General features: G+C 35.2%; 1 protein-coding gene across 1 annotated transcript in view; it reads left to right on the top strand.

Moving 5' to 3' along the window:
* The window catches only part of MED23 (mediator complex subunit 23), a 435,475-nt gene that overhangs the window by 208,687 nt on the left and 205,925 nt on the right, over nt 1–20,863 (top strand). The window contains exon 16 of the mRNA XM_090410280.1: nt 17,581–17,755. Within this exon, the coding sequence (XP_090266406.1) occupies nt 17,581–17,755 (175 nt within the window). The remainder of the gene's footprint in view (nt 1–17,580; nt 17,756–20,863) is intronic.

Genomic DNA, 20,863 nt, shown 5'->3' with positions numbered 1-20,863 from the left:
ACCCCCTGATTCCTGACTTTATCCATTTATTGAAGTACAGTTCCCTCAATGTGGTGCGCACTTTGTAATCTCATCATCATCAAATTCCTGAACATGTACCCTCAAGGGGCGTACACAATATGGTAGTACTACATGAAAAACTTGCATCACCACTAATTTCCTATATACAGTTTTCTTGTGTGTGTGTGTATATTCCAGATGATGACCTTAATATGAAAGTCAAAACATTGAGAAATTAAAGTAATTATTCCTGCCAGAGTTGTAGTCTCCATAATTTTACTGAAATGATTAATATTACACTACCCAACCTTGCATCAGCAAATAACTGAATATCTCCCTTCAAATTATTTCCTATATCATTTATGTACAAATTGAACAGCATTGGTCCAAGCGCAGAGCCCTGTGGCACACTGCAGTCATCTGGATTCTGCTTCTCCATATACTACTTTTTGGTATATGTGCATCAGTCACCCTTTTATCCATATCGCCAGTTTCATATTTATCCCTGTTTGTTGCAGTTTGCATAACAGAATTCCATGTAATATCCTGTCAAATGCTTTTGCAAAATCCAGTACTATCATCATGTAGCCATTTGCTTTATCCAACTCAGCTGACACTCTATTATAAAAAAGTAGTAGATAATAAGGCATGACCAATCCTTCACAAAGCTATGCTGCCTTTCATAGAGTATCATATTCTTATCCACCCATTCCTGAATTCTCTTTTTGACCCAACTTTTCCAATATTTTTACCACGACTCCTGAGATAAGTTGTTCTATAATTTGCTACCACAGACTTAGACCTTCCTTTATGCAAAGGAATTATTTTGCCCTCCTTCCACTCTCTTGGGACATTGCCAGATCTGAAACTTAAACAGCATAGTCAAAGGCATCAGCATTTCCCTTGGCACATTCTCAGAAAACGTGAACCAATATACCATCTAATCCCACAGTTGTATTTGCATTCAGATTCTGCAATATACTAAGCACCTTCAATTCTTCAATTTCTGTTTTCATATTCACCTCACTTCTGTCATAACAGTATCTTCACTTTGATGATATATCCTTGTAAAAAGATAACTAAGTAACTCAACAAATTTGTCTGTGTCTGTTACTTCTGCTATTTGCATCATTAAAGTTATCCTTCCATACTGATTCTTCCTCCAACTCTCCACATAACAAAAAAGAACTCTTTGGGATTTCCTTTTGCCTTTTGACTAATCTATTTTCTTTTCATAATCTGAAATCTGATTTTGCCTTCTTTACCATTCTGGTCATCTTTCTCCTTATATGCCATTCATAACATTTTCTTTGTTTATAGCTCATGCCTAATAATACTACTCATCCATCTAATTCCCACCTGATTTACTCTTCTGACCTTGGGTATACAGTGTTATATTGCGTTCTCCAGATACTCCTTGACTATCTCCCATGCAGTGTGAACACCCTTCCCTTGTAGATCTTTATGTAATGGTACTACTTCAAACTGCCTCCCAAGTGTATACTAATCATCTGCCTAGTAGTTCTATATGTACTCCTTAACTAGAATTTCCACATTTTACTACTTCCCAAGTCAAGATCAGGATTAGATGGTTGAAACACTTTCCCATTGGGAGGTAATGTTGCCAATTTAGTTATGGACAGATATTCTGATCCTATAACTTGATAAAGCCCTCTCATAGCCTGAGTTCCCTCCTGATGATCCATGTAATTGTATTTTTGCAAGGAAAAAAAAAAGTTCTTATTTATTTCAATAAATGTTGTTTGAAAACAATGCTATTTATAAATATTTAACATAATCATTTTCAATACAAGCATTTGAAAATAGTGCAAGTATGATTTTTGCACTATTGTTACTAAAGTTAAAGAATATAAATTACATTATCTTGTTCCATTACATTGATTTGAAAAAGACAGCAGATTTATCATTACTAATAAATTCATTGATAAGAGGCTGATCTCTTATCCCACTTCAGAATTGATATAATTTACTTATTTTATTTTCACACGTGTAAACTTCATTTTTATCTTTGGGTAAAAATGAATTTTATCCACAATAAAGGAAATTCCAAGTATAAAACAATATCCCTTAAGTCGAGTAACATGAAGGTTGATGGAAGTTTTTTTACTTGGCTATGCTACCAATTATATATTTGGTTTAATCCTTTATCCAAGTGTAAGCAAAGTTTGCATGTATCTTCAGGACTGAGGCAACTCATGGTAAAGGTGGACCAAGCTCTCATCACTCCTTGTTTTAGTATCCCCCTTAATGCAAAACACATCTCCTTGCAGACATGTATAATGCTATGCATTAAGGGAAGGGTCACTATCCAGACCAGTTTTGACCTTTATTGAGGTCTCATCAGTGGAAGCCAGGTCCCAAGGTGGTGATACTAAGGTGGAAGTAATGGAGAAATCATATTTCTATATACAAGTCATATTTCCATATATGAAAATTCTTCAGGCGCTAATTTTGCTTGCTTACACTTGGATATTAAACCAAATATATAATTGGAAGCATAGTCAAGTGAAAAAACTTCCATCAACTATCTCTAATCCAGGGAATTTTAATAATAAGGTGGGACACCTTTTGGCAACTAGTATATAGAAATATGACTTCTCCATTATTAAACAAACAGAGAAGACAAGCCTCTATTAAATTATTTAATAAAATAATGAGCAACTTGCCCCTGCACCAGACTCTCATAAATCCACCTCGCCTAAAATCAAGAAACTCTTTCTGGTCCATGGATGAACCTCTTCAGCTGCCTTACCATCAACACCTGACATGTGGAGAGAACACTGGTCCAACAATCTTCCAACAAATGGTTTCCTGGTTGATGAAGATCCCTGTGGTCTGCAGCCTGGTTTATTCTCTTCCTAGGAAGATTTGGTCATCCATCAACAGGATTCGAACTAACCAGGGCAGAGATGTGGCTACCTACTACATAAATGGAGACTGTCAGACCACTCTTATTGTGACTGTTCCCCTGTGGCCCATAATGTGAATGACTGCCCAAGGCACCAATTTCATGGTGGTGGTGACCTCCAGGACATCCATGAGGTGACAGATGAGGGCCTTGATTGGCTTTCTGGTCTGGACATTGACCTATTACTGCTTTTGCCATAAGAATAAATAAATAACAAGTATTTTCATTTCTATTAAGGATAAAGTTTTGATTGTGCTGTTGTTTATTTTTTTGTTGTTCATCTTCATTCTCTGACAAAAATATACTATTCTTGTTTTAACTAGCCGATGACCCAGTTAATGTGATATCTGATTGTGTTATTCCATTATAATGTAGGTACTCTTTCTGTCAATGTAGAATACAGTTTATTTGGCTGTGTTTTGAGTTGCTAGTCCATTCTGTTCATTATCCAGAAAGACACTTAGCTTTAGTTGCTTGGTGGGAGACCAGCATCCTCCTCATTGGAGGCTTCAAGTAACTTTAAAATAAATTAAATATTTTGAACTTCAAAAAGTTCCCTGCTCAGGTACTGATAGCTTTGTAAACTTTTCATACATTTGGTTCAGTGGGGATACTAAATTTATTTTTGATATGAATCCTCCATGAAAGATTCTCATAAAAATGAATAAATAAAAAAAGTTTAATAAATAGTGAAGAGTGCACTGTAGGAAGGTGATGAGTGGACATATGGTCAGTAACCCTAGTTGATTCTTATCATTCTTTATAGACTATCTAGAAGTCTTCTCCCAGTTATCCAGTTTTGACATTTAAGCAGACCAGATTAAAAGATAATTCTATATAATGAGAAGGGTGTTAAAAGAATCTACAAGATACCATGATAATACTACATAATTAAGTTTATATTATTACTGACTTCCTGTCGCCAGTTTTATCTGTTGTTCGCTAAGTTCAAATATTGTCCATTGTTACATATCAGACTTCTAAATTGCTGCTAACTGCATTAATTTGCTTTATGTCTTAGTCTTCGTCTTGCTGTCCTGTCATCAGACACTCCAGCTAACTTTTCTTCTCCCATTCTGTTTAATTAACCACAACTATGCTCACGTATTCTTAAATGTGAATGATGTATTCATTTCTGATATGATTCTGCTATTATTACCTGGTATATTTTCTGTCTGAATCTCAAATCCAGAAGTTAAACTTAGTTTGAACAGTATTCTTTGGTTAGGCAGATTTGTGTAGAATTAACAGCTGTTTCAAGGAAGGTAAAGTAATGCCTTGAGCAATAGAGAAAGATTAGAAGTTAGAAATATATCTCAACAAGAGAAATCTCATCTTGACCCAGAGATCTGGTGTTGTCAAAAGCAAGAAGAAAAAAAAAGGGGGGGGGGGTTGCAAGAAGTAAGATAGGATAGTTTTATAACATTGAAATTAACAAGGTTATCAGAGTCACCAATTGAAGAATGGTTCAGAGATTAGAATTTAGTTTGCAGAGATTTATATTCTGGAAGTTAAGTTATTTAATGCAAGAATTTTAAAATTAAAATGATAAGTGCAGTGTAATATCATCAGTAGAACTGTGAATTTGAATACTCAGCCATTTGGAGATGATGAAAGAGCCATGTGGAACTGCATAATTAGTTTGAAGATAAATATTCATCTATGATTACATGTAATTTATATCCAGTCAGAAAGCTGGTAACCCAGTTGCAGAATCAGAATATAGATCATATGGCAGTCACTTATTCTGCCTTTGTGGCATATCTGATCAAATGCAATAAAGAGATATCAAGAGTAACTACTTCTGATTCCCCCTCCCCTCTTAGAATTTTTCCCATAGCATTTGTACATAGGTGAATGCCATAAGCTAGGAGATCCCCTGTCAGTCAACAGATTGACAATGGCAAAATCTGTATTAGTGGTGATTTATTATTACGAGGCTTCAAGACAGTGTGGAAATTGAATGTTAATCGTTTCGTTCATTACTTTATTAAAAACCAGACTGAGTGGTAATTTTATGGCAAAGATTTGTCACCATTTTTAGGAATGGATTGAATACTCTGTGTACTAATTTTCAGCTGCAGGATATATACCACTGGAATTGTAAATAATAAAAAGCTAACATAGAACATGAGTCAATTCTATAATGCAAACCTTCAGGACAATCAGTAAAATTCTGTTAGAACTTGGAGATTTTATTTGGTGTCCAGTTTGTCAGGAGTCTTCTGATCTCTTTCTGCTGAAAAATCAGTAGGGGTCATTCTATGTTGCATGTTTTGGAATAGTTGAAGAAAAAATTACCAAACCTATGCAAAATTTTAAGAAAAGTGAGAAGCCAGGAAGTTGACTTTTTCTGATGGACAACAGTGCAATACAACACTGTGTGCAAGCTGGCTTAACAGAAGTTATGACCACTGACTTTTGGCCAGAGACAAGAAAGTATGACTGCCATTTGGATATAATGATAATTTCTTGCTTTTAGTCTTTTCAAGTTTAGTTTGGATGTTTGCTTGCAGCTATGTCAGGCTTTGGTAATAACATAAGAAAAATTAAGATTTCTATCAAAGCCAGTTGCAATATGGCTCTTGTATGGTCTTGTCATGTTCTTGGATTTGGTTCTTGAAGAACGAAATCTTAAATAATTAATGAAAATTTAAAGTGCAATGGGAAACTGATGATAAATGATTCCAAGCTGATAGAAATTGCTTCAGTAATATGTCCTTTGCAAATGTTTTAGATCAGAAAACTGAAAATGATAATCCAAGCAGAACACCTTACTTGGAATTCTTATAACAGTGGAGAACATATGTAGGCCATGTGTTTAGCATATCCACTCTGAGACCCCCCCCCTGCTTATTGGAAACCTGGAGCAGATTAAAAAAATTCCATAGTAGATCACAAGACCGGGGTTTTGGTATTATCTAAAAAATAAATAAAATATACAATTAATTTAAAAATATTGAAGCAATCCTTAGCTCCCACTTATGCTACAAATATACAATAGGGTTACGAAAATATTTTGTGGTGGGAGTCGCATAAAAAAAAATGGATGAAAGTTGCTATACGATTGATTTCTTCTGCTACATAGAAGAAATCAGTGGCCATAATTTAATACCGATTTCTTCTTCTATGGAGAAAAAAATCAGTGCTAAATTGGCCTAAATTGCCTAGAGGACAAACAACATTAGCATTCTACTTAGACGGGTCACTAGTGAAGAAGAAGAGATATAAAGTGTTTGGAGATTGATTAAAGTTGTCTGGTATTCTGGTAGGCATGTGCAAAATTTGTGTCAGATTAGTGATAATAGCAAACACTTGGCATTTCTCCATGTTTTTACATGCCATTGGAAAAGGAAAGCCATTTGGATTGAGAACATTTCCATGGAAGATGATCTCATGATTAAGAGAGTTTGGCTGGAAAAAAATCAGCATGGTTTGGGCCATTACAAATAGACACAATTTCAATAGAGCATCAAATGAATCCAATAGAATGGGTAGAGAAATTTTTAGATAAAGTAAATAAAAAAAAAAAGAAGAAAATTCTAAGTTCAAAAATTCTCTGATTGGTTTATTATATAGTGAGTCAAGTACTCATCGAGGGAGGCTATAAATCACCCAAACCAGTTATCATACCTTCCCTTAAATTCATTCATTCTAGATGCACTCACTACTCCTAAGGGCAAATTATTCCACTCACTCACTGCTCTATGGGAGAAAAACCTAGCTCTTACCCCTTTCTTGAATGTGAACAAACTTAACTTCCATGGATGCTCCATGTTCTCTCCCCACCTTCCATATAACGAAAAATTTCATCAGTTGAAATGCTATAACACCCATTCAAAAGTTTATAGACCTCTATCATATCACCCTCTTTCTCCTGTTAACCAGATGGTTAGCACATGGTTAGGGAGATTTGTGTAGAATTAACAGCTGTCTGTAATCCACATATTCGCAATCTGTCCTCATAATCTAAATTCCATAATCAGGATATAATCTTTGTAACTCTTCTTTGTACCCTTTCCACAGCTTCTTTATCCCCATTGGAACCTGGGAGACCAAACTGCGCACAATAATCCAGGTGTGGTCTTATCAAAGCCTTATTAAGAGGCAAAATGACTTCCTTATTTACATATTAAGGTTTGCAGTTATTATTATTTGACACCTCCAGGGAATCTAAAGACTCATCAAGGGAGAAGTGTGCCAACAGCATCGAACGATTGACCCCTTTCAACTACTAACTGCACTCAAACTTACTTAACTTTTTGCTGAGCCATTAGTAGCAGAGGCTCTACCAATCGACCAACCTTTGCTGGCTAAGGTTGGTTGATGGTTACCCTTTGAGTTGTATTTGCAACTTTTGCTATGGGATCTTTGAACTTTAAATTCCTATCCACCAATCTGCCAAGATCCCTGGCCTCTTCAGTTTCTTGTAGCATAACCCCAATAATATAATATTCTGCTGGAACTCTAATCACGCCAAAGTGCATAACTTTACACTTACTAATGTTAAACTGACTGCCATTTTTGTTTGCCCAAATTTTCAGTTTGTTGAAATCATTTTGTAATTGCTGAATATCAGTAGCATTCCTGATTGCCCTGCCTATCTTTGCATCCTTGGCAAACAGTTGCACATCTGATGTTAGATCTTGCCTGATGTCATTAATTTACAGATTGAACAATAATGGCCCAAGGACTGAACCCCGAGGTACACCACTGATCACCTTAAATCTGGTAGATTCACGCCCACTGTATGCCACTTTTTAATATCTGTCTGTTAACCCCTGATCCAAGTCAATAGATTATGTTCCAATCCATATTCTCCAGTTTACGTAAGCCTATCATGTGGTATCATATCAAATGCCTTAGAAAAATCCAACATTATCATAGTGTATCCATTTCCTTTATCCGACTCAGCCATAACATTGTTATAAAATATGAGCAAATTGCTAAAACATGACCTTCCTTTAGTAAACCCATGCTGTTTCTTGCAGAGTATAGCTTGTTTGTCTATCCATTTCTGTAAGCGAGTTCTTACCAATTTCTCTAAAATTTTCACTACCACACAGAGATAATGATTGGTTGGTAGTTATTTATATCAGTTTTTGCACCATCCTTGTACAATGGAACTATAATACATTCCTTCCATTCCTGTGGTATCATCCCTGAGCTGAGACTCAAGTTATACAAACATGTGAAAGGTTTAGTCAATTCTGCAGAACATTCCTTTAGCCAAAAGGCTAATATTCCATCTGTTCCTATTGACAAATTCTTATCCAGGTTATGCAACAGCTCTTCAACCTCATTTTCAGGAACCTCTAACTCTTCATCAAATGTAGCAGTAGTACTGTTGAACAATCTTGTTGGCTTCCAACACTCGAGTACCATCTGCATTCAATAAAGTTATTCTTTCACGTTCATTCTTTCTTTTGCTTGCAGCATAACAATAAAATTCTTTTGGATTGCTTTTAGGTTTGCATAGCCAATTTCTTTTCATACTCTGATTTAGCTTTTCACACAATACTCGTTACTTTTCTTGCCTGAGTTTTATATATTCCATAACTTCTCTCACTCTTATTCTCATGATATTCTTTCCACATCATCCTCTTCTTGTGGCTCTCTTGCTTAATAAGGTTGCACATCCATTTCACTCCCAATCTATTTATTCTTAGAACACTAGAGATACATTCAGATGCTACCTCATTTAAGTACTTTTTCAAAGATTCCCATTCAGTGACTGATACCATGGGACCAAAGATAGTATTCTCTTGAGTTGATCATAATTTCTAGCTTTAGTTCAACATGTAACCTGTTCTAATCAGAGCATCGATACAATTAAATACTTCCTAAGAAAGCATGACACGATCACTGTCACCAACTCATGATAAAATAGTAGCCATATTCTTAACAGAGACCCCTTTTGATGCTATGAGGAAATCCAACACTCTTTAACCTTAAGTTCCTTCTTTCAAATGCTGCTTGAGAAAGTTCTTGCAACAATTCAATAAATTCCTCTTCTTTCTTATCATGAGATTCCTCTTCTACCCAATCAGTGTTTGGAAAATTAAATTATTATTATTATTTCGGGCAACTCCAAGGAGTCAACAGACTCATCGAGGGAGGGAGGCCCTAACATTATGTCAAGAACAACTATTTGACATTCACACAGTATCTATCATACCTCACCTTGAACTCATTCACAGTCATAGCACCCACAACAGACTCTGGCAGCCTATTCCACTCATTCACCATTCTCCAAGTAAAATACCTAACTCTAACACCCCTGCTAACCACATTCTTGCCCAGCTTCCATGTATGGCCCCTAGTCCCACCACCAGTCCTGTTCTCAAAAATATCTTCTGGATTAATCTTATAGAAACCCTTCAGTAATTTGAATGTCTCAATCATATCATCCCTTTTCCGCCTATCTACCAATTTTTGTGACCCACAAATCTTCAACTTGTTCTCATAAGGTTCATTCCATAGACCTTCTATCATTTTGGTTGCTCGTCTCTGGATCCTCTCCACCTCCTCCCCATCAAGAAGAAACCCTGGGCACAGTAGTCTAGATGAGGTCTTATCAAGGCTCGATACAGAGGAACAATAACTTGTTTGTCTCTGCTTGTTAAAGTATTTTTCAGCAACCAAGTGATTTGATGAGCTGATTTAGCCACTTTTGTGATGTGCCCCTTAAACTTCAATTCCCTATCCACCAACATTCCCAAATCCCTGGCCTAATCAATCTCCTGGAGTACGGTTCCACCAATGTGATATACTGCTGCTAATCTTTTCACCCCAAAATGCATAACCTTACACTTTGCCACATTAAATTGACATCCATTTTTCTTAGCCCAGTCCTCCAAACAATCCAAATCATATTGCAAAATTTTGACATCCTGTGCACTCACTATTGCTCTACCCAACTTTGCATCATCAGCAAACAAGTGAACACTTCCTCTCAGATCCTTTCCTATATTGTTAATGAACAAATTGAAAAGTAGTGGTCCAAGAACAGAACCCTGCAGCACACCACCAGTCACAAGCCTTCTTTTGGACTCTATTCCTGAATAAACCACTCTCTGATATCTCTCCATCAACCACCCTCCTATCCATCTCACCAACCCTATATCCATCCCCATATGCTGCAGTTTACTGATTAGAGTTCCATGTGATATCCTGTCAAAGGCCTTAGCAAGGTCCGGTAGAATCACTGTAAACCCATTACCCTTATCCATTTCATCCGTCATTGTGTTATAAAACGTGAGCAAGTTACTGAGGCATGCTCTATCCTTCACAAAACCATGTTGTCCCCCATACAGTATCCCATTTTCATCTATCCAATCCTGTATTCTTCTCTTGACTAATTTCTCCAAGACCTTGACAACGATTCCTGATATGCTAGTCGGTCAGTAATTTACAACAGCAGTCTTGGAACCTCCTTTATGTAGTGGAACTATTTTCCCCTCTTTCCACTCCCTCGGGACTAACCCAAACTCGAGACTCAAATTAAACAAAATGGTCAAGGGTACTGACAATTCTTTATCCGTTTCATGTACGACACGAGCTGGTATACCATCCAATCCCACAGATGAATTGACATTGAGGTTTTGTAATAGACTATTCACCTCCACTTCATTCACCACAACTCCTGTATAATCTATTGGTTCATTTATTTCTGCAATGTCACCAAGTGGATGATATATTCTTGCAAAGTGCTCGCTCAATAATTCAACTATATCAACTGATTCGGTTACCTCCCTACCATCGGCATTCTTTAAAATCATTCTGCCATATACAATTTTTCTTTTACTTGCAACATATCAAAAAAACTGCTTGTGATTCTCTTTAGCCTGCATGGCTAATATTCTTTCATAACCCGTTTTTGCTTTTCTTACCATACTCGTTACCCTTCTGGCCTCCACTTTATACCGTTCATGTGCCTGCTGGTCACCTTTCTCCATACTAGTTTCTTTTTTTGCAACTGAAGCTTAATGGTGTTATTCATCCATTTAACCCCTACTTGATTTATTACTCAGACTCTAGGTATACAGTCAGCCATTGCTCATGCAAACACTTCCTAACTGACTCCCATGCACTATCAACATATCAACATATAAACCCTTGCAGTTTTACATGCCATGGCACTGAACCAATCAAACTCCTAAGCTTGTCATACTTACCAGCCCAATAATTCCACATGTACCCTGTCTTAATTGTAAATTCCACACCTTTAGCCACCTCCCAAGTCAAGACCCTATGAATCATTCTCACCAATTGGTGGCAACGTGGTCATATTTGTTACAGCCAAATTCTCAGATGCAATTACTAGGTCAAGTACTCTCTGATCCCTAGTATTTTCCATTACATGCCATCGCAGGTAGTTATCCCTTAATATCTGCATTAAATCCAATTCCTTCCTCCCATGTGTCCTCTCCTCCTTCCAATCAGTGTTACCATATTTGAAATCACCCATAATAATTACCCTCCTTCCACTCATGCATACTTTCTCCACCATCCATTCCATCACCTGGTTTATAGCAGCACCCAACTGTATATTTTGTTCTGCTAGTTTCAATCTCACACCAAATAGACTCAAATGTGCTCTTTTCTCTATCCTGCAGTTCCACTTCTATTCTCCTTGGCTGTAGCTCATCGGCTATCATCAATAACACTCCTTCCCCCCCCATTTTATTCTCCCTGTCACTCCTGAACACACCATACCCCTCACATTCAATCCCACTAGCTATATCATCTTCTGTCAGCCATGTTTCACTAATGCCAATAACTTGTGGCCTGGAAGTGCCAACCAAGACCAAAAATTCTTCCTTGTTCCTAATACTTCTGGCATTAATATACATGAATTTCAGAAGCTGATTTGTCCCATCCCTATTTTTATGCCTTATACTAACTATCCCATTCTGATTCGTGGTCTTTCGTACTTGCTTGGGCATATTACACACATTCATACACTCAACTGTCTCCCTAAAGTCTGCATATCTACCCCCCTCCCCCGTTAATAACTCTTGTTTCCCTGATTCTGCACATTCGCTTCCACTACATTCGACAACACCATTTCAAGTCTCCGTACACTAAATCCATTCAAATGTAAACCATCCATCTTATAAATCCTTTCACCCATCAAACTCACTCCACACGTCCACAAATTCCACACCACTCATCCTGCATAATTCACACATAAAGTCATTAGCAATTATGGCCCTCCTTCTACACTCTTCACTGTCATACCGTGGCAACAGACTCACCATCCTAACTCTCTCACTCTTCTCTTTTGCTACCTCAAGCAATTCCTTCACATCCTCACTCATAGCCATTTTGTCTGCTTTCAAATCAATTGTACCTGCTACCACTATCAATTCTTTCACCTGCTGCTTTTGTATTCTAATTGACTCGCTTACATCCTTAACGATCGCACTGGGTTGGTACGATTTTGTTAAACTCTCAACTAACACACCCCTTACTAAGGAATCTCCATACAACACTCGCTCCTTCATTTTGTTTACACTCACTATCATACTCTTATTTTTTTATCATACGTTTGCCGTTTATTAGTTGGTATGCTTGGTAAACATTTTTGCCAATGCTCCAGCTGCCGATTTACTCTGTGTATCGCTTCGCATAACCGAGTGATCTCACTCATTGCATCAGTCTCATCATTTTTATCCTCTGGTAATTCATTCATTTGTTCTGCATGTTTACTTTCATTCTCACTTTCAACGCCACTCTCACAGCTATCAGGTACTATCTCACAAACATCTCTATTCATACATCACATATCACTGTTATCTAGATTCTCACTTTCAACAACAATATCACTCACACAACCTGAAACACTCTTTAAATCCTCACATTCTGTACACTTTCTGCACACATTCACTCCACTATCGTTGTTTAACCAGACTCCAGCTGCTCTCCTCAATGCATACATTTCGCAAATGATACACTGAATCAAATCCTTTAAATTAAAATTTTTAGACAAAGATGGCGACCTGGTCGCTATCTTTGTATTTTTCTTTATGGGGGCATGTGCACAAATAATCGTATCTATCAATTTACTATTAAAAATACTCAGAAAACACACAGAAATCACCCAGATATGCTAAAATACGAAAAGTAAAAAATACTATGTAAATGTTATGCAAATTCACCAATTATTACTCAAAATAACACTTATCTGTTCAGGAGCTATCCGTTCACCCATAATGATCATTTGTTTGGTACCCATAAGGCTAAACTGGCAGTGCATTTCTTCTTCCCTTGCAACTGAGCCACCAGGTCTGTAGCAGCACCCCATCATATATTTCATTTTGTTAGCCTCCACTTCACACCAGATAGACTCGAACTCACCGCTACATGGGACATTGTTACCACCATTGTTTTCTTGTATTTCTGCCCTAACTGGACTTAAGTATTCTGATATCATTAGTAGCACTCCTCATCCTCTCATATCTCTTCTGTCATTCCTAAAAATAGTATACCCATTACACTCAATCCCACTTAGCATATCTGATTATTCTGATAGCCAGATTTCACTAATGCCACCATTCTTAGGCCACATCATATTCAATAAAGCAATGAACTCAACCCTTTTGTTTCTAATGCTCCTGCATTTGTGTATAAACAGAATTGTTCATAATTCTGTGTGTTACTCAGAGACACAGTTGAAAACTTATTTAAGTTAAATTAACTACAAATATCATGATTCACATCATGGAGTATTATACAGTTAAAAATTAAATAATAATGAAGGTACGTGGAGAATAGAATCTTTCCTTATATGCACTCACGATACAGCTGGGTAGAAACCAGTACTATTAGGATCAAATGAAGTGTTCTTGTCTCTGATTAAAAAAATGCTCCTGGCATTTGTGTAAACAGAATTGTTCATAATTCTGTGTAAGTTACTCGGAGACACAGTTGAAAACTTATTTAAGTTAAATTAACTACAAATATTATGATTCACATCTTGGAGTATAATACAGTTGAAAATTAAAAAAATGAAACAATAACAAAGGTATGTGGAGGATAGAATCTCTCCTTATGTGCACTCACGATACAGCTGGGTGGAAACCAGTACTATTAGGATCAAATGAAGTGTTCTTGTCTGTGATTAAAAAAAAAATTAATGAAGCATGTGTGTGCACGTAATAAAAACTTATATAATTAAATAGTATAGTTCTTGAAAATTTCCCATATTTTTGACATGAAGAGTCCATCATTAAGATTGAAATTTGGGTGATGCAGAAGTACTTTGTAACTTTCTTTAAAGAGATGCTCATATTTATGTCATCATCTTAATTAAATAAATTTTCGACTGTGTCTACATGTAACTTATGCAGAATTATGGTTTACTATTATGTGATACCTCCAGGGACTCGTTGTGGGAGGGCACACTATTCTACTGCACAACTCATCATATCTTCTATTTAATATCCAACTAACAATGACACCAATACTATCAACACACACCACCATCTCCCATGCACCACCAACCTTATTTTTGTCAGTAACGTCCATTTTCTCACAGCCAATTTGCCTATATGTGAGATGAAAAACCCAAGTTTACAGGAGAAAAAACTCTGCTACTGCCATATGAGATCAGCTAATTCACCTTCAGTTGAAAAAGCCCATATAAAGATTCCTCTCATTACAAGAAGAATTGAACTCTGGACTTTTCCAGTCAATGGATGCAGTGTCCTGTCATTCTTCCATTTGCACTATGGAGGCACTTCATAAACTTTATAGTAGCATCTCGTGAGCCAATTGTTAAAAAGCTATTCAATCAGTTATGTGTTGATTTTTCTGGCATCCTTTTTTCATTTGATGCTACAATCATTACTCTCATGCCAGGTGAAACAAAAAAGCTCAATATACACTATATATGCAGACATAACCAAGTGGATGTATCCCTGTTGACAGCCATTTCCATGTCTGTAGATGTTTTCAATACCACTCATTTCTTTATTCTATGTGAAAAAAAAAATAATAATTTCCATAACTAAGCAGAGCACAGAAATATTAAGCATATATATCATACATATATGATATATATATGCTTAATATAACCAAGTGGATGTATCCCTGTTGACAGCCATTTCCATGTCTGTAGATGTTTTCAACACCACTCATTTCTTTATTCTATATGAAAAAAAATAATTTCCATAACTAAGCAGAGCACAGAAATATTAAGCATATATATCATACATATATGATATATATGCTTAATATAACCAAGTGGATGTATCCCTGTTGACAGCCATTTCCATGTCTGTAGATGTTTTCAACACCACTCATTTCTTTATTCTATATGAAAAAAAATAATTTCCATAACTAAACAGAGCACAGAAATATTAAGCATATATATCATACATATATGATATATATGCTTAATATTTCTGTGCTCTGCTTAGTTATATATCATATAAGTGTCTCTTGGAGGAGACAAATAGTCAAAAGATGAGCCTCAACAGATTGCAGTATGGTGACTGTTCTTCTAAGCATGATGCTCACAGACCAGTAGCTAGGTCGTCTGTGGATGATTTGGTGTCTGCACATCACACCTGAATCATGCAGCATAATAAGCAGCAGCCGCATATCATCAATGGCCGCCTTGATTCTTCCATTCTAGTGGCTTCATTGCCAGAGTGATTGCACTGTAACAATACAAAAGCAACTCTGGCTAGCACTACCTTTCAGCATACAATGCATGAATGGTATCGTTGCAGTGGTTAAACAGGATTCTGACTTAGAGGCGTTCATTCATAATCCCAGAAACAATAGTTTTGCACCACTGGTCATTCACACCAAGTGTCTGAGCCTGTGGTTCCTCTCGTAATGAGCAGAATTACTATTGCTACGATTAGTCATCAGTAGAGTAAAACTTACATGTCTCACGACTGTCTAAGTATCAGATTGAAATGCGGGTAACCCTTGTATAACACGGATGTTAGGTTTCCACAAAAATGCAGCATTATATAAATCGCATTATGCGAGACTTAGATCACATAGAAAAAGTAAGGTTAGGTTCTTTTTTTTTTTTTAAGATTATATAAATAATGACATATCCAACAAAAATATATATTTTTATTTAATTCAGGTAATTCATCTAAGTTAAGTAAGCATATAAACTATGAAACAAATAAATAGTATAAAATTATAAAAAAATATTGAATTGTACGTAAAGTTCATTGCACATAATATATAAATGTTTTAGGCAAAATAAAATAAAGTGTATATTTTAATCGTCATCACTCTCTTCAAAAACTAACATTTCATAGATGTTCTTTATTTACGAGTGTCCGGACATCGTCATCACTTTAAATCTCTTGGACATCATTAGTATAATTGTCATTGCATACTTCGACTGGTTTAGTTATCAAGAAGTCAGTAATAAGACCTTGCTTACCACTATGCTGCAATTTTTTTTTATTAAGTTCATAATATGGAGCTAAACAAATATCTAATTGTCTCATGAATTTTCCAGATCTCTTCATCGAGAGATCGTTATCCATAAAATAACTTTCTTACCAAGTCCATTCCTTCTACTAATCTCTTTAAACTAAATTCTTTAACGGATTCATCACAATCAGAATCTTCGGCAGAACTTTCCCTGCCATTTGGTTCGACGTCATCTATTAATTTTACCAGTTCCTCCTCATTTAAATCTCTTTCCCCAGCAATTCACTATTGAAGAGATTGGAGCACTTATGAAGAAGTTCTGATGGTTGAGTCTCATGTGCTGATCGAAACCGAATGTATCTTCAGTCTTGTTCAATTGTTACCTTGGCAGTTTACAGTGAGTGAATTTATCTCTATTAACAAACACATATATTGCAAAAGCACTCTAAGTGGCCATTACTATAAAAATATTTTTTTTTACATAAAAAAAAGCATTACATATTGTATGTAACTCACCAAAAAATAAAGTGCTCAGCTTGAGATTAACACACTTATGATTTTTAATGTACTTTCCTGGCAGAAAACAAAGACAATTTTCAACAATAAATACTTTATATGGTAAGCAATTGACATACATGTGTGCTAAAGGGTATTTCCCCTTTAGTAGACCGTCTTATATCGAAACCGCGTTGTATAAGTACCGCGTTATACGAGGGTTACCTGTATGTGCACAAATGCCATCTTTGAAATGAAAAGAGTCAAAGACAGTAGAATGTGGAAAACTGAGATGATTAGTTCTTGAAGAAGTAGATGAGATTTTGTTAAGAAAAGTAAGTGCAGTTTGTAGACTGGAGATGACAAAGGGTGAACATTGTTGAGATTGGAAGTAAGATCACATGTATTTTGAGATGTAATCTAGAAGGCTTTGGGACGATTTATCTGAAGAGAGACATTTTATTCAAGCTCTTTTATAATTACAGGCAAATCAGTCATGAGAACACATGCAGTTTATAGGCAGAAATACTGTTGGTGGTGGTAGGCATTAGATGCCTTTGTGTATTGATAGTAGTAGGAGGTTTAAGTAGAGCAGATGGTAAGTTGTGTATAGTGAAGTAGAGTGCTTGGAGGTATCACATAATAATAATAAATAGAAAATTTTGTTTCTTTAAATAGAAAATATGATTGATCTTTGACAGAATAAAAATATATTCTAATAATTAGAAAATTATTCCTTATAGGTCATCTTCTCCCAACAGTATTTAAAAGTCAGGCTTGGGGAATCTTGCACACACTCTTGGAAATGTTTAGCTATCGGCTCCATTACATCCAACCAAATTATAGAGTTCAGTTGTTAAATCATCTCCACAGTTTGGCAGCTGTACCACAGACAAACCAAACTCAACTTCACCTTTGGTAATTTACTTTACATAGTAATATTCAATCTGTTTTTCTCAGCAAAATATATTATTATTATTATAATAAAATATAAAATGCCATTTTGGGGGATTTGATAAGAAAGTTATTTTTCTAATGATGCAGGGTGTATTTGTGTGTATATGAAATCTAATCAAAGCAATGTCAGTACACTTTCTTTCACTTGTAAATTGCTTTGCTCAGTGGCATAATTCATGTGCAGTGATATTCTGAACAAATACCAGGATTTTGCTGTCAAATTTTGTAATGTTTGATAACCAGCAATAACATGTCAGTTATATTCATAAAAATTGGTATGTTAGCAATGAAAATGAAAAACATGTGAAACTACTTAACAAAAACTCTTGCATGACAAACTGTAAATCATGCAAGATTTTTCGAATGCTTCCATTGTTCTTACTCATGTAATAAGCATTTTTGATGCCTTTCATGAGCTAGAAATAAAAATAACTGGTTGAAATTAAATTTGGTGAGAAATAATAATAGCCAACTATCTGTGAAATATCTGAAGTTTGCAGAATGTATTATGTTGTGGGATCAAAAGTTGACTTCCAGCAAATAGAAAACAGCTCTTGTAACTGTGTGAGTTTGATCCTATGCACCAACCGATTTATACGGCAATTTTTGGTCAAATATGTTAATTCAAACATCTTCTATACTCATTAGACAAGGCTCGATATGAGTTTTGTTTTGTTTTATTTTCTACATAAGAGAACCTTGAAAGATTTGTTGGTGACAGAAACAAAATACATTGATCAAGTTTAGCAATGTGTCAGAAACTGGTTTGAAAGGTACATTGACCAGTGGCAGGTATACTAGAGAAATTACTCTGTAGTTTCCAGAGAAATTACTGTAATTACCAAAATACTATAATTACAGTACAGTAGTATCTCGCTAATCCGAACCTCTTTAGTCCGAACCCTCCAGTAATCCGAACTGCAGTTTGAAAGAAAAAAAAAAGTTTTATTTATTATGTATTATTATTTTGTGTGTTATTATTTTTATTTAATAATTGTTATTTTAACTATTATTATTACAGTACAGTATATATTTTTTTCATACTGTCGATTGTATGGTTACACTGTAGGCCTATTTTGATTTATTATGTGTTCACGTTTGCTTTTTTATACTGTACAGTACATACTGTATTGTTGGCATGAATCACCACTGTCGAGCGTCATGGAAAAAACTGTGGCCTTCTAGAATTTATGAAGCTAACTACGGTGATACACAAAAAGCGAAAATTCAAAACGGGCATAATTTGGTTAAAAATATAAATCCAAATGTTGAAATTTCACAAATAGATGTTACGGAATGGATTACAGGCAGAACCGAAAGTGAATTCGAAATCAAATCAGTTGCTTAAATTATAAATATGACGCTACAGAATGAATTAGCAGGCGATGATGACAATAAAGAATTCAAAGAAAAAAAAGTAAAACACGAAGAAGCAGTTGACAGTTTTAATATGTGTATAGAATGGGCTAAGCAGAATGATGCGCCTTTCCACAAAATTTTATTGCTAATGCAGCTCTGAGGAGAAGCATTTGAAAAAAGTTTAGCTTCCAAGAAGCAAAAGAAAATCAGTGACTTTTTTACAAAGATAAAAAAAAACCTTTTTTGTATTATTTTGTGAAACTTTTTTTGTGTGTTGTGTACAAGAAAGTGATATTTTCTACGCAAATTAATACTGAACTATGCAATTTTATTAAATCAGAATCCTCAACAATACAGGTACATACAAACTAAATTTTTTACTAAAATAAACTTGTGTACTGTATTATTTTTTTAAGTTTTATATTACAGTATAGTAACATTTTTTCTATCAGTTAATTCATTTATTTACAGAATTAAATTGATGTACCATTAGAATCTGATTATTTTTGTCTTAAACGCTAGTTATTGTTGCCTCTTGGGGGAAAATTCGCTAATCTGAACGAGCGTAGTTTTTATTAGTTTGGATTAGCGAGATACCACTGTATTTTGATTTTTAAATTTTTTTTTTCATCATTTGTCATATAAGATAGAAATGTTCCTTTTTTTTGCTGTTATCAGTCTTGCACAGGAAAGGTTACAGAACCTATAGCACATCATTATTTCATTAAGTTCCTTCTCCTTTAACCTTATTTATGTATAGTACTGATGTGCTGTAGGTTCTGAAACCTTGCATGTGCAGGACAACAAAAAAGAAACAAAATATTTCATTTTATTTGTTTGTTTGTTCATCTACTTTTATAAAGTAGATAAACTACTTTTAAGGAGTTCTGTATTTTTAAGTACATGATTTTTGACTAAAAAATCTGTCCTTTTCAAATCACTAGTTAAAAATCACATCCTTAAAATTACAGACAATGGTTGGTTTCGATGTCAAATCTTGTACTTATTAATGTACTACTAATAGTTGCTCTAGAATTATGTCTAATTCCCCCACACAATATCTTTGAATTCTTCAAATTTACTATGTACAGGTTACTTTACATGGTAAGAAAAAATCTACAAACAGATTAATGGTACTGTTATGGATTCTCCCCACCTCTTTAGTTAACTTTTATATACAAGCCCTTAGTGTATTATGCTTTGTTGATAATGTGTTTGCTATTTGACCCCATGGACAAGACGCTTTGAATTCTTTTGTTACCTATCTAAACAGCCAACATCCCAAAATTCACTTCACAGTAAGAAAAAAAAATCTAATAACTATTTGCCTTTTCTTGACACATTAGTCACCCAGTTTTCAGATCATTTACTATCTTTTTTCCATTTATAGAAAATCAACATATACACACACACAGGAAGATATCTACATAGATAATCACATCATCATCCAATCCAGCAGTATTGCATTCTAAAAACACTAATACACAGGGCTAAGACTATTTGTTTTAATGATGCAGCTATTTCCACTGAACTTAAAAATATTTGCCATACTTTCATGTCTAATGGCTACAGCTCCTACAAAATAGATAAAATACCACATGGCTCTCTTATTCTCCAACCTCAAGTACTACTATTTCTGTTCCCTATATCCAAGGTATACATCTGAAAAGATAGCCAAAATACTAATAAAATATAACGTTCGTGCCATAT

This window comes from Typopeltis vanoorti, chromosome 20 (genome assembly GCF_054136105.1).
Source record: "Typopeltis vanoorti isolate ZY-2024b chromosome 20, IOZ_Tvanoo_1.0, whole genome shotgun sequence".
NCBI lineage: Eukaryota > Metazoa > Arthropoda > Arachnida > Uropygi > Thelyphonidae > Typopeltis > Typopeltis vanoorti.
The sequence above is the reverse complement of the archived record's forward strand: the minus strand, read 5'-3'. Positions and strand labels throughout refer to the sequence as shown.